The sequence below is a fragment of the Patiria miniata genome, unplaced genomic scaffold (genome assembly GCF_015706575.1).
Source record: "Patiria miniata isolate m_02_andy unplaced genomic scaffold, ASM1570657v1 HiC_scaffold_3, whole genome shotgun sequence".
NCBI classification, from domain to species: Eukaryota; Metazoa; Echinodermata; class Asteroidea; order Valvatida; family Asterinidae; genus Patiria; species Patiria miniata.
This window is the reverse complement of record NW_024037069.1, coordinates 38,590,220-38,604,715: the sequence shown is the minus strand read 5'-3', so window position 1 is coordinate 38,604,715 and position 14,496 is coordinate 38,590,220. Positions and strand designations below refer to the sequence as shown.

General features: G+C 40.0%; 3 protein-coding genes across 3 annotated transcripts; all 3 read right to left on the bottom strand.

Annotated features, from left to right (window-relative positions):
- Positions 1-1,110: 1,110 nt before the first annotated feature.
- On the bottom strand, positions 1,111-5,026 carry LOC119738755. Its single transcript, XM_038213704.1, has 3 exons — positions 3,962-5,026; positions 3,236-3,272; positions 1,111-2,048 (listed from the first exon to the last, which is right to left on the bottom strand). The coding sequence occupies exons 1-3, from the start codon at positions 4,280-4,282 to the stop codon at positions 1,507-1,509; spliced, it is 900 nt and encodes a 299-aa protein (XP_038069632.1). The 5' UTR covers positions 4,283-5,026; the 3' UTR covers positions 1,111-1,506.
- Positions 5,027-7,481: 2,455 nt separating this feature from the next.
- Positions 7,482-9,670, bottom strand: LOC119736799. The gene is made up of 3 exons (XM_038210807.1): positions 9,638-9,670; positions 9,164-9,200; positions 7,482-8,023 (listed from the first exon to the last, which is right to left on the bottom strand). The coding sequence occupies exons 1-3, from the start codon at positions 9,668-9,670 to the stop codon at positions 7,482-7,484; spliced, it is 612 nt and encodes a 203-aa protein (XP_038066735.1).
- A 2,289-nt stretch (positions 9,671-11,959) lies between these two features.
- On the bottom strand, positions 11,960-14,352 carry LOC119738735. The gene is made up of 3 exons (XM_038213666.1): positions 13,979-14,352; positions 13,240-13,276; positions 11,960-12,501 (listed from the first exon to the last, which is right to left on the bottom strand). The coding sequence occupies exons 1-3, from the start codon at positions 14,324-14,326 to the stop codon at positions 11,960-11,962; spliced, it is 927 nt and encodes a 308-aa protein (XP_038069594.1). The 5' UTR covers positions 14,327-14,352.
- Positions 14,353-14,496: the final 144 nt, after the last annotated feature.

The following is a 14,496-nucleotide window of genomic DNA, read 5'->3' as shown; positions in this document are numbered from 1 at the left end:
CTTCAGAGGTAAATGACAGAGGAACAACTGAAGAAACAAACATGTAGGGGACACACAAACATGCAGGGTTGGAAGGAGAATCACAAAGAGGGATGGGGGGGGGGCAGACCAATCCATATCTGGCTACCATCTCTCAATTTTTTGGTCTACATGTACAAATCTATATTCCATGACTGAAATTTAAATAAATTAATCAATATTTTCTTGCTCCAAATTTTTTTTCGAATCAGGTTCACAAGGAGGTCCAATGTAAAATTAAAGTTGCATTTAAATATCCGTTAGTGGTCATTGCTGAAACCAAGGGGTGGCTGTGGAGCTTAGGGTCCGAGTCCTTATAACAGATGAAACATCCACCTTTAACTTTTTACTTTTGTCGAGTTTCAACATGTTCAAGTTTTGCAAAAACTAGTACAAATTGTCGTACTCCTAAGTTAGAGTTTCTTCATCAGATTTACACTTTATAGTAGTTAAACATTTTTTTTTTAAAATATTTTTTACCTTTTTTTACTCTTATTCTTAATATGTAAAGATGTAACATCAACATAAAATACATTTTCGCGTTATTGGATTCTTACATTATTTTAAATTATAATAGCCGTCGAAACTGGTTTTTGGCAACTAGGCGAGACCACAAAATGGCGTTGATCACGTTTTGGAAACAATCTCTTCACTGTTTCGACCGTAATTAATTCTGAGGGCAAAATTAAAGTCCATATATATGGCTGATATTTGGCTTTATACAAACAGGTGTGTTTTCTTTCTTTGATCGTTTTTAATCAAGTCTTTCCTTTCAATGAAGTTATTTTCTTATTACATGTATAATATATTCTGATTTATGGCTCAAAAGGAATTTTTAAGATTGAAGTTCCCTATTTTCAAGTTTCGTCCCGGAAAAAATTCCTTGCCTAAATTGCTATTTTTCTAGCAATACAAATGTTACTCAGACACTTTTTACGAGTCATCGATAGTCACTGAATCATATTACTTCACAAAATTTCGATTATTTGCATGACACACGATAATTACGTTCTTGCGGGGTAGGCTGGTTCCCGCCTCAAAATCAGTATGGACAATGTACGGACCGGGAGCATAAAGCTAAATCGTGAAGACCGTATTAGATGTTCGGTTTGAAAAATTTCATTTGGTTTTGGGAAATGCATGTGGGTGGTAAAAATACAAATTCGATGTTTCGAATGCGAATTCATTCTGTTTTAAAATGCGTTTGTTTCGAAGATGTACGTTCGATTTTAAAAAATGCATTCCATATTTTGGAAAATGCATTCCGTTCATCAGAACTTACGTTAGATCTTGATAAATACGCATTCGAGTTTCGCAAATGCATTCCGTTGTTCAAAATATATGTTCCAATCTTTTGGACTTTAATTTTGCTTCGTAACGCACGCGCAGTATGGTATGTGACTGTGATTATAACAATTACACTCAATTATTATTCGGTTGCAGATTGCGCGTGACCGCTTGACTCGGAGGGAGTGATAAGGTTTTGTTTTAAACACGGTTTGGGCAGCAGTACACTTGCTTACGCGTGGCTGGTCTTGGTGTATTTGCTATGGTACCTTGGTAACACTCGTCGTCCTTATGATGAGTGCATCCATCAACCCTTGTGTCACGGTTTGGTGTAGCCAAGTAGCCCCAATACAAACTTCGGTAGCCGTGGTCGTAAGCCTCCTTCAGCTCGGCCAGGGTGCAGGGATGAGCTGCCAGGTCGGAACAACCTCTGACCTGCCCGGCACGGTCGGCTAAATCGTAGCTCTGCGGAGTGATGACTGGGTCTCGGTAGGTCATCGGGAGGGAGCAGCACAAGCCGGGAGACGGGGCGGTCAGCGGCAGGTCGTGGTAGGTCACTCCGGTCTCGGTCAGCACAGCCTGGCTGTCAGGATCAGCGTACCATGAGGGAGGTGTGGCAGGGTAGCCCTCCTTGGAGGCGTGGTCAAGTTCCCACTGTAGGCAGAGGTGTTGGCCGGTCCTACGACACTCGGAGGCGGCTGATGCGTGAGTGTGGTACCAACAGTCAGTCAGTCTTATTGGAACTGAAAAGATATCAAGAAGGAAAAACGTAGCTCGATCTATATGTTTTACCTGTAGCGCGGCAGAGGACAAAAGGGAGGATCAATATTCACTGACATAATCCACCTTTTTATAAAAAAGATAAACCCTGAAGGTTGCTGCTTTGATTAAATAAAATGGAAACCCATATCATTGAAAAGAATATCGGAACGATTCCTTAAAGTTGGCATATTTTAAGTGCTTTTTCAAAATTTTGATTTTCTTCTCAGAACGAAATTTAATGGAAAATAATGTCCTGCAACAAATATATTTGCTTGTTTATTTTTGCAGACCTTTATACACTTTTAAAAAGTAGTTTTAACCCTTAAGGGGCCGGGGGGGGAATCCCCCCCCCCTCAACATTTTCCGTGATAGCTTCTAAAAAAAATATTTTCGCGACCCGAGCTGTTATGAATTTTTAGCCTCGAGCTTTGCGCATCTTTTGATACCAAAAACATAAAAATCGGACAACGGGTAGCCGTGTAACGAAAAATTTCCCGGCGCTACGCGCCGTAAAAACTGAATGTTCGCATATACGTTGTGTACACGGAGCAGAATTGCCATTCAAACATATGAATAATTAATTAGCCATATTTCCAAAACCCTTTGACCTATAGTCATAAAATTTCTTGGGTATGTTTAGGAAGAGTTGCTCTATGCATTTTCCGAGTTTCAAAAATTGTCGTCACTCGATGGCCGAGATCTTAGGGGGGGGGGGGTGCGGAATCCGCCCCCCCCCCCGGCTGAGAGATGGTCAAAATAACCCGACCCCTTAAGGGTTCAATAGCGCGCTCCAGTTGAAAAACTGCGCACACTATTCAGAACGAATATAGGAGCTTAATTCAAAAGTTGAAATCGACTAAATTAATTACTTGTCGTGGGCCGCTTTTTTTTCGTGCGATGTCTCTTTGGAAAATTCATAACTAATGTAATAATAGAAAATTATCATTTCAATTTGAAAGTCTGTATTTTTCAAGGTGCCACACCCAAAAAGCAGGTATACACCAACTTCAAAAATGAAATTTCTTAGGGTTAAATTTCAAACTGTAATAAGAACCACCTACCGCCAAATTAAAATGAAAATTAAGTCACTACTATAGCAACATGACAAGTTTTTGTTGTCATAATCTGTCATTTATATTTCTAATACAAACAGAATGCATTTTCTTACCTTCTCTTCCATTTGTTAGCAGCTCAGCAAAACTCGGCTGGAAAAAGAATATATGACATGTTTTGAGCTATTACGCCATTAGGGGAAAACAGAGTGCAAATTTATGAACATTTCATTATAATCCATACGTACTGAAATCATTATTGATGGAGGGACATCGCCATTTGCGCCCTCCCCCATCCGATCACCGTCCATGTTCATAATCAATTTCTCTCAGAAACCCAAGGATTAATGGCATATCAATTAAGCGGTGCTTGCATTGATAATGGATCCCCTATCAACAACACACTGGATACTATGTAATCTAAAATAGATTTTGGATATTTTGGATATTTTTGGAAATACATGTATACCAATCAACAAACACAAATTTATCTAAAGAAAAGATGAATAAGCATATAAAAAATGAAAACTAACATTTACATAAAAGTCGTGTTAAAATAGGATTCGATAGCTACGCCTACGTCTATTGCCAGTTTTTACCCCCGCTACACGTAGTTGTATAGTCGAAGACATATTTAATATAGGTATAGCTCCAGACTTTAAATTTGGATGCAACTGGAATGTCATTCCTGATCCAACCCGTTAACATCACCATTTTCGACCCTACCTTTAACCTGGCATCTAACCCCATTAAACGTTCATTCTCAATCCCCCATCTTAATCCCAGACCATGCCTTGGATCCAACTTACAAAGAAGCACAAGACTAATTGATAATATCCTACCTGTTCCGGACTGAAGTAGTCGGTACCAGCTCTCTCAATCAGAGCCATCGGGTATCGCGACGCTGTAGCCCCGTTTAACTCACACCGCCTCTCCCCCTCCGAGTAGTGGAAAGTTAAGCAGCGATCATCGATGAAACACTCCATGCCGCACATGGCCAAAGAAGGTAGCGTCAGGTTGCAGTAGCCGTGGCCGGGCAGAACGCGGTTTGCTACGCCGTTGAAATAACGCTCGAGGCCCCACGAGCAACCCCTGGAGTGAGACCCAAAGAAAGCCTCGGTCACCAGGCCAGACATCGGGAGGAGAAGGAGCAAAAATAGCATTTTCTCTTTGATGTCGGTTTATTTAATTCTGTCAAGATCTTGCTCCAATAGTCTACATGGACTGTCGTTCCTTTCCGAAGTGCGCAGCTCAATTCGTTGTTGGCAAAAGTGATGACGACGTTGAAGGATTGACATGAGACAAAATAAAGGAATCGATAATTATGATGATTACATCTCAACCTTGGCTGTGGTTGTGGCGTTAATTGACGCTCGTTTTCTGATTTAGGAAAACAGTAGGAAAAACCCAACGACGAAAGAGAGATAACGTGGACTCCATTAATTTCTATGGAAACCGTTGATAAGCAGAACCTTGATTATAACTTCATTTAACTTTACTACGTTCATTGGAGTGACTTTTTATTACACCACGTTCAATATTGATCGGCGCATGATGCAAAGAAGAGAAATTGGTCTGCGGGCATGAAGCTTGTGGCAGCCGTTTTGTGACAAGAGAACGATGCTGTAAAATTGAACAACAAACAGCTGGTCAGGTGCATACCAGGATATATGCACCACTAAATATGCCCTTACATATATAACAATGAAAACTCATTTTAGTTGAATTTTTCTACCATAACTCAATACTTAATTATTATATTTTGAAGGTAACGGTGAAGAATAACGGTTTGTCATTTTCATTGTACAGGGTGAGTAAAAAGGATGTATCTTTAGATATGCCCTTGTCTCCCACAAAAACGGGGAAAGGTATCTAATGTTTTTTCTTCAGCCAACATTCGGTCTGGGTACATTTAGACCACAGTCAGTAGAAGTTTTACTGATGATATTCAGCCATGCATGAAAAGGTTACAAGCCTTTCTTTGTGACTACCCAAAAACACTACCAACACAATGTTCAGGAACCTCTTTCTATCAACACCATGGCAACAATTGGGCCTCTGGACAATGAAAGAAATAAAAGGAATAACAGAACATGATATCAATTAAATGGAATTACATGTATTGAACTGAAATTAATTTTCCAGTTCAATACATGAAATTGCATGTTATAATTAAATACCCTTCGGCTCGGGTAATTATCAGCATCAAGACTCCAACCGGGCGAAGCTACCGACAGGTTGCGGTAGCCTTGGCCGTGCAGGACGCGGTTCGCTACGCCGTTGAAATCACGCTGCAGGCCCCTTGAGCAACCCCTGGTGCACAGTTCAATTGCCTATCCTGGCAGTATATGACCCAAAGAAAGCCTAGGTCATCATGCCAGACATCGGAAGGAGAGGGAACAACAATAGCATTTCTCTTTGTTGTCAGTTTATTGAATTCTGTAAAGATCTTACTCCAGTAGTCTACATGCTACGGAGACCCGCTTTTGTACCATGCCGTATATACGGACTGTCGTTCCTTTCCGAAGTGCGCAGCTCTATTCGTTGTTGGCAATGATGAAGACGTTGAAGGATTGGCATGATGAAACGAAGGAATCGATAATGATTGTGATTAAAATCTTACATGTCAACCTTGACTCTGGAAATTGCTTTGATGCTCGTTTTCTGACTTACGGAAAACAGTAGGAAAAACCCAATGAAGAAATTAAGAGAGATAACGTGATGGACTCAATTAATTTCTATGGAAACCTTTGATAACAGAACCATGATTGTAGCTTTAGTCAAGTTTACTCCGTTTGAATGTCTGCTGGCTACATCTTACATCGATATTGATCGGCGCATGATGCAATGATACGAAACATCGGTCTGCGGACATGAAAATGATGGCAGCAATTTTGTGACAAGAGAACGATGCTGTAAAATTTAACAATAAAAACATATGCAACAATGAGAACTCATTTTAATTGACACTTTCTACTATAATTCAATACTTACTTATATTTTGAAGGTAAGAGTTAGCACGTAATTAGTGTTGTGGAACCCTTAATTGTTTGCGCCATTTTTAATAATGCGCACATTAGCTTATTCATGACGTGAACAGTTGAAAAGGACTGTCATGTTTACTGCCACCAAGCGTCTCAATGAGCCCTGCATATAAATTAGCCAATTTACATCAATGCTATTACTATTCTTTTCTGATTAATTGTTAATGTTTTCTAGTATAATTAAGCTAATGTTTTCTTTTTTTCTACAACTTACTTTTCAATTTTAGAACTTGATTCCTGCAGTACTACAGTCATAAAGAAAGTGACCGAATTCATTTGAAAAGTATTCAAAACAATCGTGGCTCTCTCCATTTCATAAATTTCACGTAATTTGCGAACTCTTTTCTCGAGTTATGTCTATCTTAATAAAAAAAACCCACAAAATTCAACTGTCCACCACTGATCATTAATACCGTTCTGTGAGCTGATGAACTAGCATTAAACACAATGAAATATAATCGTTTTCCAACTTGTTTGATTGAACGAAATTTTGCAAAGGAAAACAGACAAAAATCGCCATCAATATTTCAGAAAAAACGGAGGTGACTTGTTCCTCAAATTCAAAGCACAAAACCTGACAGTATATGTTTCAGTCTTGACTCCAAAGATAACAATCTAATTATATGAATGCCTGTGTGTAATCTGTAATTCTCACTCAGCTCAATAGCTTCAATGACATTACAAGGACAGCTATCCAGGTCACTTTCTTTTTGACCACCGGCCTGTATAATTTAAAGAGTACTGTCCGTGCAAGTTACAAATTTCACCATAATTGTTTTTAGGAGGAAAAAACATATTCTTTGAAGACTGCGGACAGAACATGTTTAAACAACTGGTTTCTATATTCATTTAGCCACTTTTCTAATATAATATTGAACAGTCATAACAATACAATTAAATTATGTTAACATAAATAAAATGCCTGAAAAAATGAAATAAATGCACTACATCAATTTGTGAAGTTGATATTCCGTTTTGAGATATGCTTGCGGTTTTTAAAATCAACGTTCGATGTTTCGAATACTTTCTGTTTTAAATTGCATTTGAGTGAAAGATGTACGTTCAATTTAAAACAAAAATGCATTTTGCTTTTGGAAAATGCATTTTTTTTAACGTAGCATTATGTTAGATCTTGAAAAATACACATTCGAGTTTCAAAAATACATTTCGTTGTTTAAAATAATGTTTCAATGTTTTTGACTCTACTCCTGCTTCGTTCGTAGCGCATTATGGTCTGTGACTGTGACTATACTTAATTGGTTGCAGAAAAAAAATTGCGCGTGGCCGCTAGACTGGATGGATAGAAGTGAGAAGCTTTCTAAGCATGGTTTGGGCAGCAGTACACTCGCAAACGCGCGACTGGCCTTGGTGTGTTTGATATGGTACCTTGGTAACACTCGTCGCCATGATGAATTTCGCATTCATCAACCGAAGCATCACGGTTGGGTATCGCGAAATACAGCCAAATGTTGGATCTGTAACCTCGATTATAAGCTTCATTCAGCTCGGCCAGGGTGCAGGGATGCGCTGCCAGGTCGGAACAACCACTGGCCTGCCCAGCACGGTCGGCGAGCTGGTAGCTCTTGGGAGTGATGACTGGGTCTCGGTAGGTCATCGGGAGGGAGCAGCACAAGCCTGGAGACCGGGTGGTCAGCGGCAGGTCGTGGTAGGTCACTCCGGTCTCGGTCAGCACGGCCTGGCTGTCAGGATCAGCATACCATGAGGGAGGTGTGGCCGGGTAGCCCTCCTTGGAGGCGTGGTCAAGTTCCCACTGTAGGCAGAGGTGTTGGCCGGTCCTACGACACTCGGAGGCGGCTGATGCGTGAGTGTGGTACCAACATTCAGTCAGGCTTATTGGAACTGAAAAGATAACACCAAAAGGAGAAACGTAGCTCTACTTTTTTTTTACCTGTAGCCAGTGGCGTCACCAGACTTTTCAGTCTGGGGGGCACAGGGGGGGGGGGGGCACCAGCATTTGATGGGGGGGGGGGCACTTAGGTGGATACGGATCGCCGTCCTGGGGGAGGGGTCTAAGGGGAGGGGCCCCCTCCCCTTTGGAAAATTTTCGCATACGGAGGATGGGCTAGATGCAAAATGGTGCCACATTTGATGCTAAATTCGATCTGAAGATATCTCCAGAATTGCTATTTTTGAGGTAATGATTTTAACAACGCGCAGAATTTTGCAGAGGATAGGGGGGCACCAGCATTTGATGGGGGGGGGGGGGCACTCGGGGGCACTAGGTACTCCAGGGGGGCACGTGCCCCCCCCCCTCCCCCTGCCCCCCCCCCCCCCCCCCTGGCGACGCCACTGCCTGTCGCGCGGCAGAGGACAAAAGGGAGGATCAATATTCACTGAAATCTCTCCGCCTTCTTAAAAAAATAAATAAACCGTGAAAGTAGCTGCTTTGATTTAAACAAAAAATCCAAATCCATTTCATTGAAAAGCATACCCGAACGATTCCTTAAAAATGGTAAATATGTGCTTTTCAAAATTTCGTTGTTTTCTTTCCGAACTTAATTTACAGGAAAATAATGTCCTGCAACAAATGAATGTGCTTGTTTATTTTTGAAGGCCTTTATACAGTTGTAATAGTGGTTTTAAATTACGCGCTCCAGTTCTGAAAATGCGCACACTATTCAGAACGAATTAGGAGCGTCCCGCTCTTAATTCAAAAGTTGAAATTATTTAATTGATTACTTGTCGTGGGCAGATTGTTTTTCGTGCGATGTCTCACTGGAAAGCTCATAACTAATGTAATGCTAGAAAAATATCAATTGAATTTGAAAATCTATTTTTCAAGGTGCCACACCCAAAAAGCAGGTATACACCAACTTCCAAAATGAAATTTCTGAGGGTTAAATTTCAAACTGTAATAAGAACCACCTACTGCCAAATTAAAATGAAAATTAAGTAACTACTATATAGCAACATGACAAGTTTTTGTTGTCACAATCTGTCATTTGTATTTCTAATTACAAACGGAGAGCATTTTCTTACCTTCTCTTCCATTTGTGAGCAGCTCAGAAAAACTCGGCTGGGAAAAGAATATATGACATGTTTTGAGCTATAACGCCATTTTGGAAAAAAAAACAGAGTGCAAATTTATGAACATTTCATTATAATCCATACGTACTGAAATCATAATTGATGGAGGGACATCGCCATTTGCGCCCCCCCCCCATCCGATCACCGTCAATGTTCATAATGAACTTCTCTCAGAAACTCAAGGATCAATGGCATATCAATTAAGCGGTGCTTGCATGGATAATGGGCCCCCTAACAACACACTGGATACTATGTAATCAAAAATTGATTTTGGATATTTTGGATATTTTGGGAAATATACCAATCAACAAACACAAATTTATCTAAAGAAAACATGAATAAGCATAAAAAAATGAAAACTAACATTTACATAAAAGTCGTGTTAAAAATTCCATAGCGACGCCTACGTCTATTGCCAATTTTTACCCCCGCTACACGTAGTTGTATAGTCGAAGACATATTTAATATGGGTATAGCTCCAGACTTTAAATTTGGATGCCACATAATTGGAATGTCATGGTCTACATGGACTGTCGTTCCTTTCTGAAGTGCGCAGCTCTATTCGTTGTTGGCAAAAGTGATGACGACGATGAAGGATTGACATGAGACAAATGAAGGAATCGATATGATGATGATTACATTTCAACCTTGACTGTGGTTGTGGCGTTGACGCTCGTTTTCTGAATTAGGAAAATAGTAGGAAAAACCCAACGACAAAAGCGAGATAACGTGGACTAAATTAATTTCCATGGAAACCGTTGATAAGCAGAACCATGATTATAGCTTCATTTAATTTTACTACGTTAATTGGAATGACTTTTTGTTACATCACATTCAATATTGATCGGCGCACTATGTAATGAAGAGAAGTCGGTCTGCGGGCATGAAGCTGATGACAGCCGTTTTTTGACAAGAGAACAATGCTGTAAAATTTAACAATAAAAAAGGCAGTCAGATGCAGACCAGGACAATGTTTACCACTAGCTGTGCCTTTACATATACAACAATGAACATTTTAAGTGACACTTTCTACTATAATTCAATACTTAATTATATTTTGAAGGTGAGAGTTAGCCATGAGCACGTAATTAGTGTTGTGGATCCCTAAATTGTTAGCGCCATTTTTAATAATGCGCACATTAGCTTATTCATGACGTAAACAGTTGAAAAGGACTGTCATGTTTTTGCTGCCACCAAGCGTCTTAATGAGCCCTGCATATAAATTAGCCAATCTCATCAATTTTATGATTAATTGCGCTGTATTAATGAGTCAGTGTACATCAATGCTTTTACTATAATTTTCTGATTAATTGCCCTGTGTTAATGAGTCAATTTACATGAATGCTTTTACTATAAGTTTCTGATTAATTGCCCAGTGTTAATGAGTCAATTTACATGAATGCTTTTACTACAATTTTCTGATTAATTGCCCTGTGTTACTGAGTCAATGTACATCAATGCTATTACTATTATTTTCTGATCAATTGCCCTGTGTTAATGAGTCAATTTACATTATAGCTATTACTGTTATTTTCTGATTAATTGCCCTGAATTAATGAGTCAATTTACATTTATGCTATTACCATTATTTTCTGATTAATTGTTAATGTTTTTCTAGTATAATTAAGCTACTGTTTTCTTTTTTTCTGCAACTTTTCAATTTTAGAACTTGATTTCTGCAGTGCTACAGGGCGAGTCAAAAAGAAAGTGACCGAGTTCATTAGAAAAGTATTTAAAACAATCGTGGCTCTCTCCATTTCAAAAATTTCCCGTAATTCGCAGTACTCTATTCTCAAAAGATTAAAATCTCATTTGTATTTGAATGCCTATGTGTAATCTGTAATTCTCACTCAGCTCAATAGCCGCGCTTCCAATGGTATTAAATGGATTGCTATAAAAATGGGTTCTTTTGAAACATGCATAAAAAGTCGTTTATCCAGGGCACTTTCCTTTTGACCATCGCTCTGTATAATTCAAAGAGTAGTGTCCGCTCAAGTTGAACATTTCAAGATGAAGTTGTTTGGGGAAAAAATGTTATATGTAGAAGACTACGGACAGAATACAGAACATCTTTGAACAACTGGTTTCTATATTCATATTGCTACTTGTCTAATAACATTGAACAATAACAACATAATTAAATATATGCATTACAACAAGTTGTGCAGTTGATAGTGAGATTTAAAAATACTTCATATTCTCAGGTGAGATAAAACTGTGTTAACTGTCCCGTAATCAGTATAGACAATGTACGAACCTTGAGCGAAAAGATGAATCGTTAAAAAAGTAAATATGTTCGGTTTGAGCACTTTCTTTCGGTTTTAGCATGCGGTTGTTAAAACAACGTTCAATGTTTCGAATACATGCTGTTCTAAAACGCTTTTGATTTAAAGCTGTACGCGTTTGATTTTTAAAACTTGCATTTCGCTTTTAGAAAATGCATTCCTTTTATCAGAAATTCCGTTAGATTCAGTGGCGGCGCCGAACTCTGAAATGGGGGGGGGGGGGGTTCAATTGGGGGCCACGGAATTATTTTGGGGTTATTTTTTTTGGTGGGGGCCAAATGCCCCCAAAATACACGTTCGAGTTACAAAAGTACATTCCGTTGTTCAATATATTTTTGACTCTAACGTGCTTCGTTGAACGCATGCGCATTATGGTTTGTGACTGTGACTATACTTGGTTGCAGAAAAATAAAGTAATTGCGCGTGGCCGCTGGACTCGATACAAGTGAGAAGCTGGGTTTTTTTAAACACGGTTTGGGCAGCAGTACACTCGCGCACGCGGGTATGGTCTTGGTGTGTTTGCTATGGTATCTTGGTAACACTCGTTGCCATAATGAGCAGTGCATCTAGCAACTGAAGCATCACGGTTGGGTATCGCGAAATACAGCCAAAAACCCGATTTGTAACCTCGATCATAAGCCTCCTTCAGCTCGGCAAGGGTGCAGGGATGAGCTGCCAGGTCGGAACAACCACTGGCCTGCCCAGCACGGTCGGCGAGCTCGTAGCTCTGCGGAGTGATGACTGGGTCTCGGTAGGTCATCGGAAGGGAGCAGCACAAGCCGGGAGACGGGGCGGTCAGCGGCAGGTCCTGGTAGGTCACTCCGGTCTCGGTCAGCACGGCCTGGCTGTCAGGATCAGCGTACCATGAGGGAGGTGTGGCAGGGTAGCCCTCCTTGGAGGCGTGGTCAAGTTCCCACTGTATGCAGAGGTGTTGGCCGGTCCTACGACACTCGGAGGCGGCTGATGCGTGAGTGTGGTACCAACAGTCAGTCAGGCTTATTGGAACTGAAAATATATCAAGAAGGAGAAACGTAGCTCTATATTTGTTTTTACCTGTCGTGCGGCGAGGACAAAAGGGAGAATCAATATTCACTGACATCTCTAGCTCCGCCTTTAAAAAGAAAATAAACCGTGAAGGTTGCTGCTTTGATTTAAAAAGACAATTCAAATCCTTTTCATTGAAAAGCATATCGGAACGATTCCTTAAAGTTGGTAAATACGTGCTTTTTCAAAATTTCGTTGTTGTTTTTTTTTTCGGAACGAAATTTACAGGAAAATAATGTCCTGCAACAAATAAATTTTCTTGTTTATTTTTGAAGGCCTTTATACAATTGTAAAAAGTGGTTTTAAATGACGCGCCCCAGTTCTCAAAATGTGCACACTATATTCAGAACGAATTTGGAGCGTCCCACTTTTAATTCAAAAGTTGAAATTAATTAATTGATTACTTGTCGTGGGCCGATTGTTTTCGTGTGATGTCTCATTGGAAAGCTTATAACTAATGCAATTCTAGAAAATATCAAATGAATTTGAAAATCTATTTTTCAAGGTGCCGCACCCAAAAAGCAGGTGTACACGAACTTCAAAAATGAAATTTCTTAGGTTTAAATTTCAAACTGTAATAAGAACCACCCACCGCCAAATTAAAATGAAAATTAAGTAAACTACTATAGCAACATGACAAGTTTTGTTGTCATAATCTGTCATTTGTATTTCTAATACAAACAGAGAGCATTTTCTTACCTTCTCTTCCATTTGTTAGCAGCTCAGCAAAACTCGGCTGGAAAAAGAATATGATATGACATGTTTTGAGCTATTACGCCATTAGGGGAAAACAGAGTGCAAATTTATGAACATTTCATTATAATCCATACGTACTAAAATCATTATAGATGGAGGGACATCGCCATTTGCGCCCCCCCCCCCCATCCGATCACCCTCCATGTGCATAATCAATTTCTCTCAGAAACTCAAGAATTAATTGCATATCAATCAAGCGGTGCTTGCTTGGATAACTTCTGTGGATCCCCTAACAACAACACACTCAGTGATACTATGTAATCAAAAATTGGTTTTGGATATTTTGGGCAATATACCAATCAACAAAGACAAATTTATCTAAAGAAAAGATGAATAAGCATTAAAAAAAATGAAAACTTAGATAAACATAAAATTCGTGTTAAAAATGGGATTCCATAGCTACGACTACGTCATTTGCCAGTTTTCAACCCTCCCCCGCTACACGTAGTTGTATTGTCGAAGACATATTTAATATAGGTATAGCTCCAGACTTTAAATTTGGTTGCCACATAACTGGAATGTCATTCCTGATCCAACCCGTTAACATCACCATTTTCGACCCCTACCCTTAACCTGACATCTAACCCCATTAAACGTTCTATCTCAATCCCCCATCTTAATCCCAGACCATGCCTTGGATCCAACTTACAAAGAAGCACAAGACTTATTGATAATATCCTACCTGCTCCAGACCGAAGTAGTCGGTACCAGCTCTCTCAATCATAGCCATCGGGTATCGCGACGCTGTAGCCCCGTTCAACTCACACCGCCTCTCCCCCTTCGAGTAGTGGAAAGAGAAGCAGCGATCATCGATAAGACACTCCCTGCCGCACAGGACCGGCGAAGCTACCGTCAGGTTGCAGTAGCCGTGACCGGGCAGGACGCGGTTCGCTACGCCGTTGAAGTGACGCTCCTGACCCCACGAGCAACCCCTGGTGCACGGTTTCAATTGCCTATCTTGGCAGTGAGACCCAAATAAAGCCTCGGTCACCAGGCCAGACATCGGGAGGAGAAGCAGCAAAAGTAGCATTTTCTCTTTGATATCGGTTTATTTAATTCTGTCAAGATCTTGCTCCAATAGTCTACATGGACTGTCGTTCCTTTCGAAGTGCGCAGCTCTATTCGTTGTTGGCAATGATGAGGACGTTGAATGATTTGAATGAGGCAAAGGAAGGAATCGATAATGGTGATGATTAACTT